This window comes from Talpa occidentalis, unplaced genomic scaffold (genome assembly GCF_014898055.3).
Source record: "Talpa occidentalis isolate TD23 unplaced genomic scaffold, MPIMG_talOcc4v2.1 talOcc4.2, whole genome shotgun sequence".
Classification (NCBI taxonomy): domain Eukaryota; kingdom Metazoa; phylum Chordata; class Mammalia; order Eulipotyphla; family Talpidae; genus Talpa; species Talpa occidentalis.
The window spans coordinates 27,005,831-27,027,713 of NW_023602073.1; the positions used below are offsets into that span (position 1 = coordinate 27,005,831).

A 21,883-nucleotide genomic window follows, 5' to 3' on the forward strand; every position below is an offset into this window, starting at 1 on the left:
ATCAAATCCTAAACAATACCAATTATCACACCAAAGTAGATGTGACTTCTCATCCTACAGGGTCTTCTGTGAGCCAGAATCTAATAATTAGGAAATGTGCAAAAAAATTCCCATTGGAAATGACACATATACTTGAGGGCCACACTGAGACCCCTCCAAAGACTACAATATCTAAAGAAATGGAAAAAAGAGAAGTTTTGCAGGAGGACAGCTGGGAAACTACCTTAGCCTGGTGTTGAAGGTTAACACCAGCAGTGATGAGTCAGATGGAAATGATGTGCCCTTTTTGTGTTGAGTGGAGAATGACCCTGCATCCTTGTGGTCTACTTCCCCAAACCAACAGTCTCACTAAGAAAGAAAGAAAGAAAGAAAAAAAAAAAAACTAAATTAAGGGACAATATTCCTGAGCAGGACTCTGTGATGGAGGCTAAGAGTAGAAAATGCAGGATGGAGGGGTCACATGACCAGAAACGAGGAGGGGAGAGAAGTGATTAACATCGTCATTAAACCCACTATAGAAATGAAAAACACTTTGGGCCAACTGCTATCGCAAGTATCAGATACTATAGGAAGTATAAGGAGGCACAGACCAGAGATGGGATATGGGGATGGAGCCATTGCAGAGAATCACTGCTCCTGACAAATCAGCCTAGTCACACCATAGAAGTAATTAAAGACAGATAACAATTGCACAGGGGAATGAAGCCCTCCCAACTAGAACACTAAACCAGTGCATTGTGGGAAGGCTCAGCTCTGCTCCCAAGGCAGCCGCCTGGGATCTGCAGGCTCCTGCTAAAACACCCGCCCTCTCCAGGTGCAGCTCTTCCTGCCTGCTTGTGTCTGCACAAGCATCTTCTTTCAGTGTGTGAGTGTGTGTGTGTGTGTGTGTGTGTATGCACGCACATGCGAGCCACTTAAAGGGGGACTCTAGAGAAACTTTTCTCAGAGGTGACCCAAGAACCGCCATCTGTGACCCCAGCACCTCTCCCAAACATCACTCCTAAGCAGTGTCAATGTTATAAAAACAAGGAAAGCCTGAGAAATCGCCTTCTAGGCAAACTGGATGGGATTATGGAGCATAAAATACACATTAGCAAAAACTAATGAAAGCATGGTGTTTAGTAATTATGTCAACATTGCTCCCTTAGTTGTAAAAATAAAAATTTTACTCATGTAGTATGTTAACACTGAAGATGGGATAAACAAGACCTGTGTGGGATTAGCAAGACTTGTACTACCTATGCAACTTTTCTGTAAGTCTAACAGTATCCTTTAAATGTTATTTTTTAAATGCCCTCAATATTTAATAGGTTGGAGAAGGAAAATTTTTTCTACTTTCCAGTTTTCCCAGGTATTGTTATCCTGGGACTAGAGTAGGGATTCTGGGGGGAGGAGGGGGGATTGGAAACCTCACACCCAGGGCAGGCTCCGGAGTCTCCTCTCCTCTGAGCCCCGCTTCTCTGACTCCTCACAGAGCATCTCACCCCAGGAAGCCGCCCTCCAGGACCCCCAACTCTGCCCACCTCAGCCCCCGCCCCGTCCTGGCGGCTCCACCAGAATCCGGAACAGCGCGGCAGCGCCCCCGTGTGGCCACAGGGCTGAGCACATGAGACCAGAGCCGCCCTTTCTCCTGCTCAGCCAGGCCCTCCCCAGGCTCCCTGGGCCCCCAGAGGCAGGACAGGGATCTGCACACAAGGGGGCGCCCAAGTCCAGTGTCAGGTCAGAAGTTCTCAAATTTTCTTCCTAGTGAGGCCTATGGACTAAGGATAGAACCAAGTTTCCAGTTTTTAACAGCTGATTCCCAGATTATGGGCAGATCCTCCAAATATTCCTTAAGTGTTGGAGTGGAGCCTTTGACTCCAGAGTCTCTCTAATTTGTTTCTGCTTCCAAGGGTAAAAGCACCTCCTCCTGGGAATCAAACTTCAATTTCCCCAGGAGCCCAGGACCTCACCCAGGTAAAGGACAAGTTTTCTAGAAAAAGACAAGGCCAGTGAGCTGACCATTGAGCCATGTCTTGCAGCAGGGGGCAGCGGAAATGATCCAACTGGGGAAGAGCTGGAGGTGGTATGTGGGTGGATTATTGGTGGGAGCACCACACCTAAGGGTAACAATAACTATAGAAAGATGACCCACATTGTAAGAAAATGAATAAATATATATTTTTTAAAGTTCACCATCCTTGAATGAGGGGCGGACAGAGGAGAGTTCCCAGGGCATGACTTGGAAGATGGGGAGGCTCCTGGAAATGGAGCAGAGGATGAATATGGAGACTAGGGGATGGGCCCAAAAGGAGTGGTGGGGGCACCAGAGAGGATGGGGCCAGGATGGGCAGCATCGGGGACACTGTGAGGGGAAGGTCTGTGTGGGTGACACGGGCTCTGGCTGGGGGCTGGGAGAGTCTCTGGTTTCTCCTGGTAGAACTGCAGAGGGGTTGACTTTATAACTGACCAGTAAATTACTCGTTTGGGGCCTTTTCCTTTCAATGCAGGGCTTGTGTGACTCAAACACACATACTCAGGCTGATGAAGGAGAGAGATGAAGAGAAGACAGATGTTTGGAGGAGGCCCCCATTTCCTGAGCCAGAACATCATCCTCAACTCCACCAATGCTAGGAGCCAAGAGGAGGGCAGAGCAAGGCCTGTGCTGCCCTGGAGGAACAGCCCTGGGGGCTGATTCTGGGGCTCCAGGGCCCCACTCCTTGTAGGCATTGCAGATTCAGCCCTGCTCACAGCCCCTCTGTGCCGTGACCCTGCAGACACCGCTCTGGAGATAGTGTGGATAAAATAAAGCAAACAGCAAAATTAAATGGAATCTGAAAACCATAGGAATAATTTTATTCAATCAGATTTATTTTGAAGGACACTTTAGGGGCTGAGAGACACATCAGAGCCCTGGGTATTGTCATTGCCTGGGGGAGAACAAAACAGAACCCGGTCAGAGAAGAGATCACAGGAGGGACTGATGGGGGTGACTCTCCCATTGAATCCACCTATACTGTCCCCAGGGGCTCAGGGATCCAACCCCTGATCCACACTTACCTGCAACCTGAGTGAAGGTTCCTCCTTTTCCACCTGTGGGAAAAGACATCATGTGAGGCCAGGGAGGAGTCAGGTCAGAAGCCTAAAGGAATCTTCTAATCCTGCACCACAAGGAAGTTTCCAGAACTGTGAGTAAAGACCCAGGTCAGGACTGGGAAAAATGAAGAAAGGAGGTAAGGGGAGACTGGACCAAATGCCCTCTGGGCAACACACATGTGTGTGGATGGTACTTCCCATTAACCAGGCAGGGTAAGTTCTCCCTGGGACTTGAAAGCCCTCAGTGGACAAGATCCCCCACTCCCTTCCCTACCTGAGTGCTTCTTCCTCCACATCACAGCTGCAGCCACCACAGCTCCAGTGACCACAGCTCCAAGGAGAACTAGGCCAGCAATGATGCCTGCGGTGGGAATGGAGAACTGAGGAGGGGGCACTGGAAGGGAAGGGAGAGTGAGACCCTGAGCCCCTGGTCTCATCCTGAGCCACTAGAGGTTTTCCAGAAGGGGTCCTGATTCCTCCAAGCAGAAGCTCAGTTCCCATGTTCCCTCCTTACCCCATCTCAGGACTCGGGGCTCCAGCAGCCCCTCATGCTGCACATGGCATGTGTATCTCTGCTCCTCTCCAGAAGGCACCACCACAGCCATCCACTTCTGGAAGGTTCCATCTCCCCCAGGCCTGGTCTCCACCAGCTCCATCTCCTTGGTCAGGTCCTCCCCATCTCGCTGCCAGGTCAGGGTGATGTCCACAGGGTAGAAGTCCAGGGCCCAGCACCTCAGGGTGACCTCATGCTCAGAGGTGGGGTGGTGGGTCACGTGTATCTTTGGGGGATCTGAGGGGGTAAATCACAAAATTCACATCTTGGGTTTCCTCCATGGACACTGAAGTATCCTCATGTGACCATCCTCGGAATGGACAAGACAACTGGTTTGGAAGGAAGAAACATAAAATGTAAAAAGCAGGGTGGTAGTGGTGGGGGGAATCTATGAGATTCCCTTATTCCTTAGAAAGTTCTAGAATCAGGATAAAAGCCCAGGCTAGGATGATGCAGGTCTCTAAGGAGTGGAACACAGACTTTATTTCCCACGAGGGGGGAGGGGAGAGATGAATGACAGAAAAGCAGGAATCACATAACTGAAAATGTTCTCAGACCAGAAACAAGACTGAGAGAGAAACTTGTGGTTCTCAAACAGGCCCCTGGTCAAAAGGACCCGGTGACGTGTGATGTCAGGGACTGTCTGTCTTTCTCAGGAGAGACTGGATCCCTTCACTGTCCTTCAGGAGAAGAAGGAGTCTCTGGGGGTCTCTCTAGTGCGGAACATGAAACCCAGGGGAGTCCCCCTCTCGGGACTAGAGAGAGGACTCATTTCCCGCAGTGACTCCAGGCAGGGGGGGACCGGGAGCCTCCAGGCCCCTCTTACCCTTGCGCTGCAGAGTCTCCTTCCCGTACTCCAGGAATGTGCGCAGCCACCTCAAGTTACTGCCCTCCAAATAGTTCCTGAATCCCTCTGCCAAACCCTCGGCCTCCCACTGGTGCCGGGTGATCCGAGCAGCCATGTCCACCGCGGTCCAGGAACGCAGGTCCCGGTTCAGGGCCAGGTAAAGGGCGCCGTCGTAGGCGAACTGACTGTACGCGCGGAGCAGGCGCCCGTCGGGCCCCACGTCGCAGCCAGACATCCCCTGGAAGGTGTGAGAGCCTGTCCCCGACCCCCAGTCACCCCGCGTCAACCCGCCCGCACCCCCTCCCGCCGGGAATAAACTAAACAGAATGAAAAGGGGTGAAAGCCCCGCGGGCTGTTCCCGGGCAGGTTGCAGAGAAGCCTGGAGGGGGAGACCCTGAGCGACCCCCCCGTCCGTGGGGATGGGGGTGCTGACCCGGCCCGGACATGCGCCAGCTCACCGGTCTCGCTCTGGTTGTAGAGGCCGCGCAGGGTGTCCAGCTGCGCGCGGTACCACAGTGCGCGCTCCCTTAGGAGCCGCGTCTCCCCGTCCCAGTTCTCCTGCTCCTCCTGCCGCACCTGCTCCGCCCAGGGCGCCCGCGGCTCCACGCTCTGGCCCGGAGAGTCGCTGTCGAACCGCCCGAACTGCGTGTCGTCCACGTAGCCCGCGGCCATGAAGCGGGGCTCCCGGAGGCCGGGCCGGGACATCGCGGTGTAGAAAACCCTCACGGAGTGGGGCCCTGGGGGCGGGAGGGGAGACCCGGGCTATTCTTCTCCCCTTCGGGGGCTCGAGTCCCAGGGGGCGCCCACGAGACAGAAAGTGGGTGAAAGACGAGCGAGAGTGAAAAGCGGCTGCGGGACGAAAATGGCCGGGACTCGGGGGCCAGAGGAGGCTGGGGTCTCGGGGGACGGAAAGGGGCCAGGACGGGGCGGGGCCGACGTGGGGGAACAACTGGGGCGGCGGCGAGGTCGCGCCTTTCCCACGCCCGCCCGCGCCCTCGCTCCCGCCTCTGGGAGCGCCCTGTCCCCTCCCGACCCGCACTCACCCGCCCGGGTCTCCCTCGGGGCCGCGGCCCCCGCGAGCAGGAGCAGGAGGGCTGCGCCCCCCATCCCCCAGGACGCGCCTCCACCCGGGCTGGGGAGACGGAGTCCCGGCGGGCGGGCGAGGGCTTTGGAACGGGAGCCGCGGGGCTGCTGATTGGCTGCTCCGGAGACCTCCAGGGAATGGGGAGTGAGACCTGGGGTGAGTCACCAGTATCCAGGCAGGAGGACCCGCCCAGGCTGTGAGCCCAGAAGCGGAACCGAGGGGAGAGGGCGAATCCCCAGCAGTCACCTTCCAGCCCTGCACCCCGCGCTGGGGACTGAGACCCAGACAGCCACACCCCGAGACCTGGGTCTTTGCCGCCCCCTCCTCTCCTGCTCCGAGACCTTTGTCACACCGTGTCCCTGAGTCCAGGCCCAGGGACTGGGTCCGCAAGTCTCAAACAATTTTCTTTCAGAAACTCTGTACAGTCTCACAAATTATTACGGATCCCATGTATAATATTGTTATGTGGGTTACAGCTTTAAATATTTACTTTACTAGAATAAAACCTTTTTAAAAGATGTTATTACTTCTTTACTTTAGAATATTAATAACCTGGGGCCTCCATGGTGGCGCAAGGGGTTAAGCATCAGAACTATGAAGTGACTGTAGCTGCAGCAGCACCAGTTCAATCCATGGCCAGGGAGCAGCCCACATGGCACAGCAGACCTCTCCTGCCTCACCTGCTGCTCCCCTCGGCAGTGGATTTCTGTAGTTCTTCCTGTTCTGCTCCCCACTCTGTCTTTGGTGAATCCTCTTACCCACCACACCTCTGGCCTGTACCCCAGTTCTTGTATGCATAAATAAATAAATCTTTTTTTAATAGAGGAATGTTTTTATTTATTTATTTATTTGTTTATTTGTTTTGTTTATACACTCACTAGGTACAGTCAGAAGCACAGGAGGGTGAGAGAATTCACCAGAGCCAGAGCGGGGAGCAGAGCAGGCAGAAGGACTGAGGTACACTGCTGAGGGGAGCAGCGGGCAGCAGGAGAGGTCTGCGCGCCATGTGGGACCCTCCTCTGGTGGCCGGGGAGCAGCCGGGGATCGAACCAGCGCCACAGAGGCCGCGGGCAGCTTCGCAACCCTGCGCTCAACCACTGCGCCACCGGGGAGGCCCAATAAATAAATTTTTAAAAAATAATAATATAAATAACCTATGGTATGCTAATTAATGAGTTTTTGGAGTCAGTGGGTTTGGAGTGCGGGGCCCTTGGGTTCACTCTGGGAAAGGTTTCACCAGAGTTCCTGTTTCAGCGACACACGAAGAATTCCCCAGGAGAGTTTCTCCACAAGACAGAGACATTAGTTATATTTGAAGAACAGATTTATTAGACAAGGGATGGAAGAGTAAAGGACACTTGCATAGACACAAGCGGGCAGGAAGCCCTCCCCCCCTCCCCCAAGGGGCAGGTTTGCTGAGAGAGGCCTGCATGGTTGCAGGCGGGAGGCCTTGAGGAGAGCTGCCTCCACTGAGGGAGGTCAATGAAGAGAAGTGCAGGCATGATGCAGGTCACAGGGAAGCAGGAGGCTGCTGCCCTGCAGAGAAGAGAGTTGGTGAAAAGATGCACCTGCATAGTCACAGGTGGGCAGAGAGATTGCTGCCCCCAGCCTGTGCAGAAACTGCACTGACATAGTCTTTTTCTGTTTGGAAGGGGTCACTCCTTGTGAGCCCTCTGGTTAGCTGTTGAATTTGGATAACTATGCAGAATCTGAAAGGGACAGGAGATTCTACAATGGGCTCAATCTCCATATCTTTACCCTTGGGCCTGTGCTCTAGATAGCAGTCTGATACCCACTTGGATTTTCTGCTTTGTAATCTAGGCTTTGGAGTCTAAGGATCTTGGTTTCTAGATCTGAGTCAATGGCTGGGTTAATCCCTTCTATCCCCTACTCCTTGTGTGAGCCAGATTTCTGGTCTTGGGCCATCTCCTTTCCAGTCTTTTTCTATTGCTGTCCTCCATCTTTCACTAACTTGACAACTTCCGGTACTACTTGTACTTTCGGGATTTGTGGTGAAAAATAAAGTGAAAATTTTTTTTTAATAATTTGATTCCAGTGTAATGAATACTGAAGATCTTTATAACTTAGTGGAGCAATATATTACTTTAAAAAAAATCACACAATAGCAGAATACCCAACCAATATGCAAGAAACTGATGAGAAAATATATTATTGAGCAAATGAATATAATAAAGATTCCAGCAGAATTTCCAATCTTGGTGCAATTGTAACAGGGTGCCCAGGAAAAGGGGAAGTTTCAGGTTCTCTTGCCCCACTCAAAGGAGGGTGGAGCTAAAGAGAAGAGAAGAAGCTGCAGAGGAGACTGAGGAAGGAAGGAAGCAGGATGGAGCCAGAAGGAGACCTGGAGGAGGCACATGGAACAGAGAGACATGTGAAGAAACTACGCTTACCTTTTGGTCCTGAAACTGATGTGGGTGAGAGAACCATGGGGAGGTGACAATGGCAGCTTTTATCTTGATTTTGAATTTGCTCTTTTCCTCCCAAGCTTGTCCGGTTATTTCTGATCCTTTTCTGTGGGTCCCCACTAAAAGATGCTTTAGATTTGTGGCAGGCTTTCGGGCCTTGCTCTGGCCCAAAAGATCATTCGGGTGGTCTTTTCCCCACAAGGGGATGGGTAACATGGGTGCTTGATTCAGAAACTATATTGTTTGTCTTTTCCGTATTGTTTACTAATTATATTCAAGTTCCCTCCCATTATAGTCTTACATGTTTTGTGTTGATGCAGTGGATGGCAGAGCCCATTAAGAGCAGGCAGGTTTGGGGGGCCTGGGGTGCTCCTCTCCTTGCCCTGTAACACAATGAACACTCCCATGCAGGCATAATTAACAAGTTTGCTTACTCACAGCTCTTTCCCTTTCAAGATGCATGGCCAGGGCCTCAGCACTCTTATCTACAAGGCTGGGCAGTCAACCCGCTGGCCTATCTCTTAAAGGGCATCCCCAAATGCCTGCATCTTTACCCCCTTGCCTGGCCCCCCTTGTCGGGGGACTTTGCAGCAAATGGTTGTGCCTTCTGAAAAAACAATACTATTGATGGAGGACAGGAATGAAAAAAATAAATAAATAAACTGAAAAAGGAAGCACCACATGACCAGAAATGTGGCTCTCACAAGAAGATGGGGTTGGAAGAGATTAGCATAACTGTCAACACAGTTATGGAAACTAGGATCCTTAGGCACAGACTACACAGTTGTGAAAACTAAGATCTTCAGGCACCAGTGTCTGGATTACATAACATCCAAGCAGGTATCAGAGCACACATCCACAGGTAAAGATGTGGAGAGTGAGCCCATTGTGGAATCTGCTGTCCCTTTCAGATTCTGCTTAGTTATCCAAAATCAGCCACTAACCCTGAAGCTCACAAGGAGTGGCCCCTCCCAAAGAGCAAAGGACTATATCAGTGCAGTCTCTGCACAGGCTCAGGGCAGCACGCCCACTGCCCACCTGTGTCTATGCAGGTGCCTCTTTTTACCAACTCTCTCCCTCCGCAGGACAGCAGCTTCCTGCCTGCCTGCCTGTGACCTGCACCATGCCTGGACTTCTCTGCACTGACCTCCTTCAGCGAAGGCCGCTCTCCTCAAGACTGCCCGCCTGGAACCACGCAGGCCTCTCTCAGCAAACCTGTCCTTTTCGGGGCAGCTCTTCCTGCCCGCTTGTGTCTATGTAAGTGTCTTCTACTCTTCTGTCCCTTTCCCTAATAAACCTATCCTTTAAATATAACTAGTGTCTTTGTCTCGTAGAGAAACTCGCTGGGGACCTCACCACGTGTCGCTGAAAGAGGAGCTCTGGTGAAATCTTTCCCAGAGTGACCCCAAGGACCCACAGACTCCACAAAAAACACGTCACTATCAATGTAACAGATAGGGACACAGTTGCGTATAAAAAGAACCCTTGGTCTTTAAACTGGTGCTCTGACTTATGGGGCTACCCAGGTCTGGGACCTCATGCATGAATAATAAAGCTTCTGACCTCACCATTATGAAGTACCCCTTGTTCTTCCTCTGCCTGGGTAAAAGGCCAGAATTTATTTCTACAACAAGAGGACTATGGAAATGTAACAAAATAAGAAATATTCAATTATATTGTTTCAGGTTTCACTTTGCAATTAACCTTGGAGAAAACACCAAAACACCACCTGTATAGTTTTAATGTAGTATCAAAGTGGAATATTCCAAATTGTCTGAAAACACTACTTCGACATATTTGTGTAAGGCAGTGTCTGCATAGTTATAGTAAGGCAGTATATACTTTTTCATAGACTTCAACCAGAACAACAGACTAAATGGAGAAGAAAATATGAAGAAAATCCAAAGGTCTTCTAATGAGACAGACAAGAAAGACAATTGCAAAAATATAAAATGCAAAAGATCCACACTTCTCATTGGCCTGATTATTTTCAGAAATGTTATTTTTGTTAAGAATACTTTCTCCGGCCTCCCCGGTGGCGCAGCAGTTGTGCGCTGGGTTGAGAAGATGCCCGCAGCCTCTGCAGTGCCGGTTTGATCCCCAGCCGCCTGGCGAGTGTCCCACATGGCGCGCAGACCTCTCCTGCAGCCTGCTGCTCCCCTCAGCAGTGTACTTCGGTCCTTCTGCCTGTTCTGTTCCCTGTTCTGGCTCTGGTGAATTCTCTCATCCTCCCGCGCTTCTGACTGTAGCCAGTGCTTATATAAATAAATAAATAAATCTTAAAAAAAAAAAAAAGAATACTTTCTCATTTAAAGAAAGTTTGCTGAATAAATGGTGCTGGGAAAACTGGGTCACTGCATGCAAATGAATGTAGCTTGACTACTACCTCACACCATGCACAAAAACCAACTCAAAATGGATTAAAGAACTAGACAAAAGACTGGAAACCATAGAATATATAGAAGGAAATATAGATGAAACACTACATGACATGCACCTCAAAGACATCTTTACAGACATCATCACCCAAAGCAGAGATAGTGAAGGCAAAGACAAACAGCTGGGACTACATCAAATTAAAGAGCTTCTGCACAGCAAAAGACACAATAACCAAAACAAAGAGAAACCCCATCGACTGGGAGAAAATTTTTGCACACAACACTGTTAGGAGTGATAAAGGACTGATCACAAAAATGTACAAAAAGCTGATGAGACTCAACAAAAACAAAGAAAATAATCCAGTCAAAAAATGGGCAGAAGAGCTAAAAAGAAACTTCTCTGAAGAGGAAATGCAAATGGCCAACAGGCATATGAAAAAATGTTCAACATCACTTGTAATCAGGGAAATGCAAATCAAAACTACCATGAGATACCATCTTACACCAGTGAGAATGGCACATATTAAAAAACTAGCAACAACAAATGTTGGTGAGGTTGTGGAGAAAAAGAAACTCTCCTGCACGGCTGGTGGGAGTGCAAACTGGTCCAAACACTATGGGAAGCTGTGTGGAGATTTCTTTACCTACTAAAGATAGAGCTTCTGTATGATCCAGCAATTCTACTCCTAAGTATTTACCCAAAGGACACAGAAACATTAATTCAAAAGGGCACCTGCACCCCTATGTTTAGAACAATGCCCAAAACAGATGACTGGATCAAAAAGATGTGGAATATATATACAATGGAATATTACTCAGCAATCAAAAACGATAAACTCATGCAATTTGCAGCAATGTGGATGGAGCTGGAAGGGATAATGCTCAGCGAAATAAGCCAGAAAGAAAAAAAAGTACCGGATGTCTCACTCATAGAAGGAATTTAGAAAACCTAAATAAGAGACCAGGAAACAGTCTAATTGCAATAAAGTGAAAATCAAAATGAACAAGCAACTATAGACCAGAGACACACTACAGTGGGGGGCAGGGGAAGGAGAAGAGGGATTAGGGTCAGAAAAAGGGCTGGGAATTGTATGGGGAATATAACCAAAATGAAAATGCATACATTATGCAAAAGTGAAAAATGATGTAAGAAGTATATAAAATAAAGTAATTTATTAAAAAAATAATTTCTGTTAACATGCATTGGGTTATTCATATTATTCCAAATGAAATAGTTACATGATTAAACACAGCTTTATTCCCAGTGTGGTAAATATGGGGAGCGATATCTCATACACAAAAGTATACTTGGTGTCCTCACTTATTTACTGGAAGGAAAATGACTGAGAATCGCAGACCCAGTGCCTGGGTCACGGAGACAGGGTGAGGAAGCTTTGGGTGAGGAGAGGAGGGGCCAGAGCAAAGCCCCAGGTCCCCTAGTCTGGTTCTCATAGTTCCAGGCCCCAGGGCTGTGTGTAGGGCAGGAAGGTTACTGTTGGGGATACCCCACTGCCCCCTTAGCCTCACTTCTGTCTCCACCACCTGTGCTGGGCCCTGGACACTTGTGAATGCTCATCCCCGTTCTCAGTCCCCAGTGTCTAGATGGTTCCCAGGGAAGCCAATCAGCATGGCCCCCAGGTAAGTTTCCACCCACCAGCCTAGAGTCAGAAGCTCCCCTGGCCCCAGTAGTGCTGGTCATGGGGCCCCCAACCCTTGTCCTGCTGCTTCTCTCCAGGGCTGTGGCCCAAACCTGGGCTGGTGAGAGCAGGGAGGAGGGAAAAGGCTTCTCTGGTAGAGGCTGTTGCCTTAGGCTCCTCTGTCCTCCCAGGGTTCCTCTCAATCCTAGTCCCTTTCTGTCCCCCCACCCTAGCGCCCTCTTCTGTCCCCCTGAGTCCCACTCCTTCTCACCTGATGCCCCTTTTCAAGCTCTCAAGCCTCCTCCCTTCCTGAACACTTTCTCCTCTCATGCCCCATCTCCCTGGGACTCAGGACCAGTGCAGGGAGGAGGTTCAGGCCGACTTTCACCCCTTCCTGCCCCCGGGCTCCCACTCTTTAAGGCTTTTAGAAATCAAGACCTCCCAGGCCAGCCTCAAGGAGCCCCCTTACATCTCAGTGGGCTACATGGACCACGCACAGTTCAGGCGGTTTGATAGCAACTCTCCAGGTCACAGTGTGGAGATGCTGGAGCCCAGGGCAGAGCAGGTGGGGCAGGAGGACCTGGACAAGGAGACAGAACCAAAGACAATAGGCACAGAGGTTCAAGCTGCCCTAATGGCTCCTGGAGGACCTGCATGGCTGCTTCAACCAGAGCTAGGACAGTGAACAATGCTTGCCCAGGGCCAGGTCACAGCTCCCATTCCCCAGAGACCTTTGCCCCTAGTCAGGGTCTCGGTGATCCCAGAGGCTATGGCACCTGCCATAGTGGAGGAGGGAGTTTGGGTAAAGCATGAAATGAACAACCCGGAGGGCAGGTACTTGGAGTGGATCCCAAGTCTCCTGGAGATTGAGAAGGAGGCGCTGCAGCTCAGAGGTAAGAGGGGCTGTGGGGCCTTTGATCTCCCTGAGGCTCAAACCCCACAGGGAACACTGAATGGTCAGAAAAGCGCCCCCTTCTGGTCAGAGAGAGAACTGTCTCTCAAGTTTTCAAGCTCTGCATAGAGACTGGCCCTGAGGGTCCTATTGCTTCTGAAGGAGAGCTAAGGAATCCAGTTTCTCCTGAGAAAGAGGAAGACCATCCCTGAAATCACCCTGCACAGGACCCTTTTCACCGGCAGCCATCGTAGGAACAATGAGTTTCTCTCTCGAGATCTTGTTTTTTTGGTCAGAGAACATTTTTGGGGATATCATTCCTGCCTGTCTGTGTCATCACCCTCCACCCAAGTCAGCAACAAAATGTTTAGAGACCTGCATCCCACCCTGGGCTCTCACCTGCTATCCCGGACTCCCAGACCAGGCTGGTTTCTGGGGTTTGTGCTTCCTCCCTCCAAGCATGTTTTCCTGTCCATTCTGAGGATGGTCATGAGGCTGCTTCAGTGACCATAGAGGAAATAGAAACCATAAATGTCCAATTCTTCCCACTCAGGCCCCCAAAGGGCACGTGTGACCCAGCACCCCATTTCTGAGCATGACATCACCCTGAGGTGCTGGGCCCTGGGCTTCTACCCTGTTAACATTACCCTGACCTGGCCCAGGACATGAAGCTGGTGGAGACCAGGCTTGAGGGATGGAACCTACTGGAAGTGGGTGGCTGTGGTGGTGCCTTCTGGAGAGGAGCAGAGATACAGGTGTCATGTGCAGCATGAGGGGCTGCTGGAGCCCCTTATTTTGAGATAGGGTAACTAGGGGGACTTGGGCACAGAGCCTCTTCTCAGGAGAATCAGGAACCCTCTGAGAACTTCTAAAGGTCAGACTAAGGACTGGGGTCTCCCCTTCCCTTCCCTTCCAGTGCCCCTCCTCAGCCCTCCATCCACACTGCGGGCATCACTGCTGGCCTGGTTCTCCTTGGAGCTGTGCTCACTGGAGCTGTGGTGGCTGCAGCTGTGATGTGGAGGAAGAAGTGCTCAGGTGGGGAAGGGAGTGGGGGATCTTGTCCACTGAGGGCTTTCAAGTCCCAGGGAGAACTTGCCCTGCCTGGTTAATGGGAAGTACCATCCACACACATGTGTGTTGCCCAGAGGGCATTTGGTCCAGTCCCCCCTCACCTCCTTTCTTCATTTTTCCCAGTCCTGACCTGGGTCTTTAGTCACAGTATTCCAGGATTAGAAGATTCCTTTAAGACTGCGTGGGCTGACTCCTCCCTTGTCTCACATGATGATTCTTCCCACAGGTAGACAAGGAGGAAGTGACACTCAGGTTGCAGGTAAGTGTGGATCAGGGGTTTGATCCCTGAGGCCCTGGGGATAGTGTTGATGAAGCCATTCAGTTTCCATTCATGATGGTGATTTTCATGTCTTCAAATCTTAAGGCCACTTATTAATGACTCAGCTCACCATACATACATTCATCTCTTCTTTGACTTCAACTGTGGACAATAATTTACATTGTGGGGTAGAGTTGGAGGCGCATTCTTCCTTTGAAGGAAAGAGATCACAGTTATGTGAAGAAGGTGACAGAAGAAAAGCACAGCAGCGATCAGGAAATGGTTGTAAAAATGAGAAATTAGGGCATCACTGGTGGTGCAGGCAGTTGAGTGCAGTGCTGTGAAGCTGTCCACTGCCTCTGCAGTGGCACGGCAGACCTCTCCTGTCTTGCCCGCTGCTCCCCTCAGCAGTGTGTTTCAGTCAGTCTGCCTGTTCTGTTCCCCACTCTGTCCCTGGTGAATCCTCTCACCCTCCCGCACATCTGGCCTGCACCCCGGTTCTTGTATAAATAAATCTTTAAAAAAGAGAGAGAGAGAGAGAAATTATTCAACGCTGTAAGCAGACCAGGGCCTGGTTCAACTCCCAGGTGGCAGAAGACTCTAGTCTGTGTCTCCAGGTGAGAGAGAGGGGGCTCAGGCCAAGCTGGGGCAGCACAGGTGAGAAGTGGCTCCTTGGAGATGCAGGGGGCTCCCGAGGACAGCACAGTCCTGTCCTATCTTCCCAGGCCTCATCAGGTGGAGGGCTCTGACTGGGGAGCAGGCTGGGTGAAGCTTTTTCTTCTTTTTTTAATTGAGGTAACATTAATTTACACACTGCACAGATGTGAGGTGTAGCGCTTCTCAGCAGGCAACTGTATATTTCACACATACCCACTAGCAAAAGTCCAATCACAATCCTTCACCAAGATATTCCCTCCGCCCTCCGTCCCCTCTGGTGACTGCCATTTTGTTGTGGTTGTTGATTGCTTCATAGTCCACAAATGAGTCCAATCCTATGGTATCGGTCTTTCTCAATTTGACATAGCATAATTCCCTGAAATTCTATCCACATTGTTGAAAATGGCGAGATTTCTTCTTTTTTGCAGTATCTGAGTACTATTCCATTATGCGTGTGTATGATATATGTCAATCATATTTTGTTAATCCTTTCATCTGTTCTTTAGAACTTGGGTTGTTCCCTATTTGGCAATTGTAAATAGCACTGCAATGAAAATAGGGGCCCTGTCTCGTTTTGAATAAGTGTTTTCTTATTCATCAGGTCAATATCCAGAGGTGGAAATACTGGATCATATTGCAATTATTTTTTATTTTTTTGAAAACCACCGTATTGTTTTCCCAAATGGCTGCACCAGTTACATCCAACCAATAGTGCACAAGGGTCCTTTAACCCTTGTTCCTCACAGAATTTATTTCTTGACTTTTGATAATAGACATTTTTACTGGTGTGAGCGGAAATCTAACTGATTTTTTTCAAATGTTGACCCATCCTTGTGTTGCTGAGATAAAGCCCACTCAGTCATGATGTGTGATCCTTTTTCATGTGTAATTGAATTTGGTTTGCTAAGGTCTTGTTGAGGGTGTTTGCATCTATGTTCATCAGGGATTGGTCTGTAGCTTTCTTTTTTGTGTGATGTCCTTCTCTGCTTTTGGTATCAAGGGAATGTTGGGCTCATGAGATGTGATGGCAGCATTCCCTCTTCCTCTGTTTTTTTGAAGAGTTGAGAAGTCAGGTGTTAGTTCATCTTTAAAGGGTTTGTAGAAGTGACTGAAAATGTCTGGTTCTGGACTTTGATTTTCAGGAAACTTTTGATTCATGTTTTAGTCTTCCTGACTCGGTCTCAGAAGGTTGTATACTTCTAAGAATTTGTCACTTCCTTCAAGGCTATTTGAGGTCATTCAACTTATCGACATATAGATTTGGTATTATGACCTTTTGTATCCTAATGTGTCTGTTGTAACTTCTTCCCTTTTGTTTCTTATTCTATTTATTATTTTTTTTTTCCTTTTTTCCTCCTTGAAAGTGTAGTAAAATACTTGTCTATTTTGTTTATTTTTTTCAAAGAACCATATTTTGGTTTCATTGATTTTTTTTAATCTGTCTTTGATTTCTCTGTCATTTATTTCTGCTTTAATATTTTTTTTCCTTCTACTGTTTCTTGGTTTCATTTGTTCTTTCTAGCTGTTTAGATTCTTTACCTGAGCTCTGTCTTGACTCTAGGTGTGGCCTGTATTGCTCTATATTCTCCTTTTAGTGCTGCTAGTGTTGTGCCCACTAATAGGTTGTCATTTGTCTCAAGGTATTTTTAAATTTCTTGGTTGCTTTCCTTCTTAACCCAAGAGTGATTTGGTAGTGTGTTGTTCAATCTTCACATGTTATTTTTCCCCCTGGTTTCCTTTTATAGTTCTTCAAGTTTGATACCATTGTGATCAGAGAGATACTTATATGATTTCAGTCATCATGAATTTGTGACACTTGTTATGTGACCCAACAAGTGATGTATTCTGGAGGCTATTCCAGGTGCACCTGACAAGAATATTATTTAGCTTTTTGGAGTGTAGCACCCTATAAATATCTACTCAGCCCAGATTGTCTAATTTCTCACTTAAAGATATAGTTTCCCGGAATTCTGTCAGGTGGTGTGTCCTTGAAATTCAATTGTGTTGAATTTCTTTACCACTCTTGTGTTGCTGCCAATATATGTTTTCAGATTTGTTAATAGTTGCCTTATGTATTTTGCTGCTCCTTTGTTTGGTGCATGTGTATTGATGAGTGTTATGTCTTCCTGATGTAGGATTCCTTAATCGTATGATGTTCATCTTTGTCTCTTGTTACCTTTTTTGCTGGAAGCTTATTTTATCTTAAATGGCAGACCCTGCAATTTTTGGGGTGCCCCATTTTCTTGTGTTTTTCCCAAGAACTGTTTTGATCCTGTCTCCTGGAGGCAGCATAAAGTTGGGTTTTATTTTTTGGTACAACCAGTCACTCTGTGTCTTTTTCTTTGGTGAGTTCAATTCATTTCCATAAAGGGTGATGACATGATGACTTACTACTGCTCGTTTGTCTTTAGTCAAATCCAGCCCAGAAATGTGTGGTATCTGGAGCGGGTGGTGAGGGCTCCAGGGTCACTGCCTCCTTGGTCCCCTGGTCAGTTTGCAGGATGGTGTCAGGCGGGAGGCCAGACATTAGCCAGGTGGCTGGGGTTCTGAGCTGGGCACTGCCATAACCCCTCAGTCGCCATGTCCTTGTTTCTGAAGGGGAATGTGGGGGAGGGGTGTCAGGACAGTATCAATTCCCAATTCACAGAGTGCTGGGGAGGAATCCCCGAGGTCACACAGAGAAAGTAACTGCTGAGGTCACATAGTCGGCCTTCCATCAGCTCCCTGAGCCACTTCTATTCCTGTGCCCACTTCTGGCTTTCAAGACCCAGCTCCCATGTCCTCTTCCTGCTGCGGAAGGAAACTCTCCAGCTCTGCCTTGGCCCCCTCTAGGCAGCTACTACAGCCCTTCTCTCCTCAAACACCCCAGGCTGCAGGGCCTCCAGGGCGGGGTCACGTGGTTCTCTGTGACCCCAGCACCCTGTGGCGTATGTTCCTGGGCACCAGCATGCATTGGGCTTGGGGACCCCAAATGCCTGACTGCAAGTCTGTGCCATCAGGGACACCTGGGGTGTATTTAGAGAGAAGTTCTCAAGCCTGTTCCCAGAAGCAGAGAGTGGGCTCTGGCTGCCCACGTCTGGGGAAGGGATGATCCTTCTGTTATAGAGCAACCCCGATATTAAACGGGTTCCTGGCTGCGGGTCCTCACCCGTGCGCTTTAAAGGGACTTATGAATACTCTACTACAGACACACACAAAAGGTTAATAAAAGGTTTATTTACAAGAGAAAAGGAAATAAGGAAAAATGTATAACTCAGGGAGAAAATAGGGAAATAAAGTCTTTAATGCGTCCTACCCGATCCGACGACCTGGAAACCCAAAGTCACTCTCAGAGCTGGCCGGACGCTGCGAGCTGGCGGAGAGCCAAAAATGGGGGGCCCCAAAGCCCACGTGTCTGCCTTTTATATCCACCTGGATGCTTAACCCCACCTTCAGGTCCCAGCCACCTTCCCTTTGGTGGTGATGGGATTTGGAGTTCCCATTATCTTTGGCTTTGACCTGGGGTGGGGGTGGAGTCCACAAAGCCTGTATGGAATTAGCTTTGGGACATCCTTTTCCCCCTAACACTTCCACGCTAATCACGCTGATCACGGCCCTTCAGATCCGCCAACATCTCTTCCCCATCACAGCCTCCTGAGACCCAGAGCAGGAGCCTGAGTCTGAGTGAGGCCCCTCCTGCTGCCTCCCCCTCAGAGACTGCGAGTTGCCAGATCTTTGTTTTAGGTGCAAAGGATGAAGTGATTGGTACAAATTATTAAAAAAAAGGACCTCCCCGGTGGCACAGCGGTTGAGCGCTGGGTTGCGAAGCTGCCCGCAGCCTCTGTGGCACTGGTTCGATTCCTGGCTGCTCCCCGGCCACTGGAGAAGGGTCCCACATGGTGCGCACACCTCTCCTGCCGCCCGCTGCTCCCCTCAGCGGTGTACTTCGGTCCTTCTGCCTGCTCTGCTCCCTGCTCTGGCTCTGGTGAATTCTCTCACCCTCCCGCGCTTCTGACTGTACCCAGTGCTTGTATAAACAAAACAAACAAACAAACAAATAAATAAATAACATGCCTCTATAATAAAAAAAAAACTTTAAAAAAAACTATTAAAAAATTAAGGCAATAAAGTGATCAGTGGCTGTTTTCTTACAAGAAATAGTGGAGACTGAGTAAGTCACATGACAGTCAAGGTCCTGATAGCAGACAAGTGTCCTTCAAAATGAACCTGAATTTAAAAAATTGTTCCTAGTGTTTTAAGATTTCATTTAATTTTGCTGTTCATTAATTTTTCACACTATCCCCAGAGCAGTGTCTGCAGGGTCACGGCACAGAGGGGCTGTCAGCAGCCTGGAGCTGTGAGCAGGGCTGACTCAACTGTCTGCAGGGAGTGGGGCCCTGGAGCCCCAGAATCAGCCCCCAGGGCTGGTCCTTCAGGGTGGCACAAGCTTGCTCTGCCCTCCTCTTGGCTCCCTGAATCTCCCTGCCACCCCAGCATTGGGGAACTGAACGGGATGTTCTGGAAGAGGAGGAGGACTCCCCTTAGCTATCTATCTCCCCCATCTCTCTGCCAACTGCAGCATCAAGACAAAACATGTAAGACCTTTAATGGAAAGGAGCTTAAGTGCAATTAGTGTGCAACAAAGAAAAAGGAAAGAATAAAGTTTCCAAATCAAGCACCAAAGTCACCATCCCCTTGTGGGTAAATGTTCAGCCAAACAGGGTTGGCCCAAAACAGGGCGTGAAAACCTGTCACAGTCTAAATCACCTCCTGGCGGGGACCCATAGAAAAGGGGTGGACAGGCTGACAAGTATGGAAGGAAAAGAGCAAAATCAAGATAGGAGCTGCCACTGTTACCTCCACATGGATTTCTCACCCACGTCTGTGTTAACCAGTCCAAGGCCAAGAAGCAAGTGCAGCTTCTTCACGTGTCTCTGCCCCATGTGCCTCTCCCAGGTTTCCTTCTGGCTCCATCCTGCTTCCTTCCTCCTCAGCCTCCACTCCAGCTGCTTCTCCCTGCTCAGCTTCACCCTCCTTGGGTGGGGCAGGAACCTGGACCCTCCCCTGGGGGCCCCCTGTTACAGTCCTCTCTATCACCAGCATGTGCATGTGTGTGGGTGACACCAGCCCTGCAAGGACGGGCAAGGCCCCAGATGTGCGCAGTTCCCTGGGCAGTCACAGGCCAGCACTGCTGCATCCCCCCAGGTGAGACAGATGCTCCAGCTCCCCAGTGAGAGCCCGTGTCACCCACACAGACCTTCCCCCCACGGTGTCCCCCATGCTGCCCCTTCCCTGCCCAGTCCTCTCTGGCTCCCCCGCACCTCTTTCCACCTCTGTCCCCTAAAGCCCCCATTTCCATCCTCTGCTCTCTTTTCCAGGAGTCTCCCCATCCTCCTAGTCAGTGTCCTGGGGGTTCTCCTGGGCCCCTCCCCTGATCCAAAGGATGGAGAATGTAAGTGATTCCCAGGAGGAGGGGCTTTCGTCCTTGGAAGCAGAAGCAGAAACAAATTACAGGGACCCTGGAATCTAAGTTTCCATCCCAAGAGACTGAGGCAACCTTTATATTTGGGGATTTTCCCAGAACCTAGGAACCAGTTGTCATGTCCACTGGAAACTAAAAATAAGGACACTGACACTGACACAGACTTGGGCGCCCCCTTGTGTGCAGATCCCTGTCCTGCCGCTGGGGGCCCAGGGAGCCTGGGGAGGGCCTGGCTGAGCAGGAGAAAGGGCAGCTCTGGGCTCCTGTGCTCAGCTCTGTGGCCACACGGGGGCGCTGCCGCGCTGTTCCGGATTCTGGTGGAGCCACCAGGACGGGGCGGGGTCTGAGTTGGGCAGAGTTGGGGGTGCTGGAGGGCGGCGTCCTGGGGTGAGATGCTCTGTGAGGAGTCAGAGCAGCAGGGCTCAGAGGAGAGGAGACTCCCGGAGCCTGCCGTGTGTGTGAGGTTTCCAACTTTTCTCCCAGGACCCCTCTCTCCAGTCCCTGGATAACAAAACCTGGGAAAACAGGGAAGTAGATTATTGTTTCCTTCTACAGCCTATTTAGTATTGAGGACATTAAAAAAAATAATAACACTTAAAGAATACTGTTAAATTTACAGAAAAGTTACAAAGGTAGTACAGTTCTTGTTTATCCCACACCAATTCCACTTTGTTAACATCTTACATGACTAAAGTTGTTATTTTTTTAATAGTTAATGAAGCAATGGTGATGCAATTACCAAACTCCATGCTTAATTTCCTTGAATAGTTTCTCAGTGTCTTGGTCTCTCTCCTCACCTTCTGGGATACCTGTAACTCTTTTTTTTAAAGATTCATTTATGCATATAAGAACTGGGGTACAGGCCAGAGGCGTGGGGGGCAAGAGGATTCACCAGAGACAGAGTGGGGAACAGAACAGGCAGACTGACTGAAATACACTGCTGAGGGGAGCAGCGGGCGGGTCAGGAGAGGTCTGCTGTGCCATGTGGGTAACTCCCTAGCTGGGGCTAGAACTCCTGCTGCAGTAGTTGCTGATAGCTTCATAGGTTGGTCTTTACCCCTTGCACCACCAGGGAGGTCCTGTGGAAGCACAGTCCGGCAATACTGGAGGGTGCTCTTGCACTTAGGGTCTTGCCATTCAAAGGCAAAAAGCAGTTGATCCTGAACATCTATTGGGACACAGAAAAAGGCATCCTTAAGATCTAATATGGAAAACTACCCAAAGTCACCAGGTATAGCAGTTAATAAGGTGTAGGGATTAGGCACAGTTGGGATATAAATCCTGGACAATGTCATTGATGGCCCTTAAATCTTGGGCAAAATGGTACTCGCCTGCATGGCGTTTCCTCACTGGCAACATCGGAGTGTTGTACGGTGAGCGGCAGAGCCGAATGAGTCCAGATTGAAGGAATCTTTTTAACACTGGCTCAATTCCCCTCAAGGCCTCCTCCTTTAAGGGGTATTGCTTCCTCCTTGGGGTTTTGTTCCCTTCTATCACTTCTTTTTTTTTTAAGATTTATTTATTTTTATACAAGAACTGGGGT

At 49.4% G+C, this 21,883-nt stretch overlaps 1 protein-coding gene across 1 annotated transcript; it reads right to left on the reverse strand.

Annotated features, from left to right (window-relative positions):
• Positions 1 to 2,828: 2,828 nt before the first annotated feature.
• LOC119253123 (patr class I histocompatibility antigen, A-2 alpha chain-like) lies at positions 2,829 to 5,635 on the reverse strand. The gene is made up of 7 exons (XM_037520770.2): positions 5,519 to 5,635; positions 4,934 to 5,212; positions 4,455 to 4,730; positions 3,590 to 3,865; positions 3,350 to 3,469; positions 3,040 to 3,072; positions 2,829 to 2,909 (listed from the first exon to the last, which is right to left on the reverse strand). Exons 1-7 carry the CDS (start codon positions 5,580 to 5,582, stop codon positions 2,866 to 2,868), a joined length of 1,092 nt encoding a protein of 363 aa, XP_037376667.2. The 5' UTR covers positions 5,583 to 5,635; the 3' UTR covers positions 2,829 to 2,865.
• Positions 5,636 to 21,883: the final 16,248 nt, after the last annotated feature.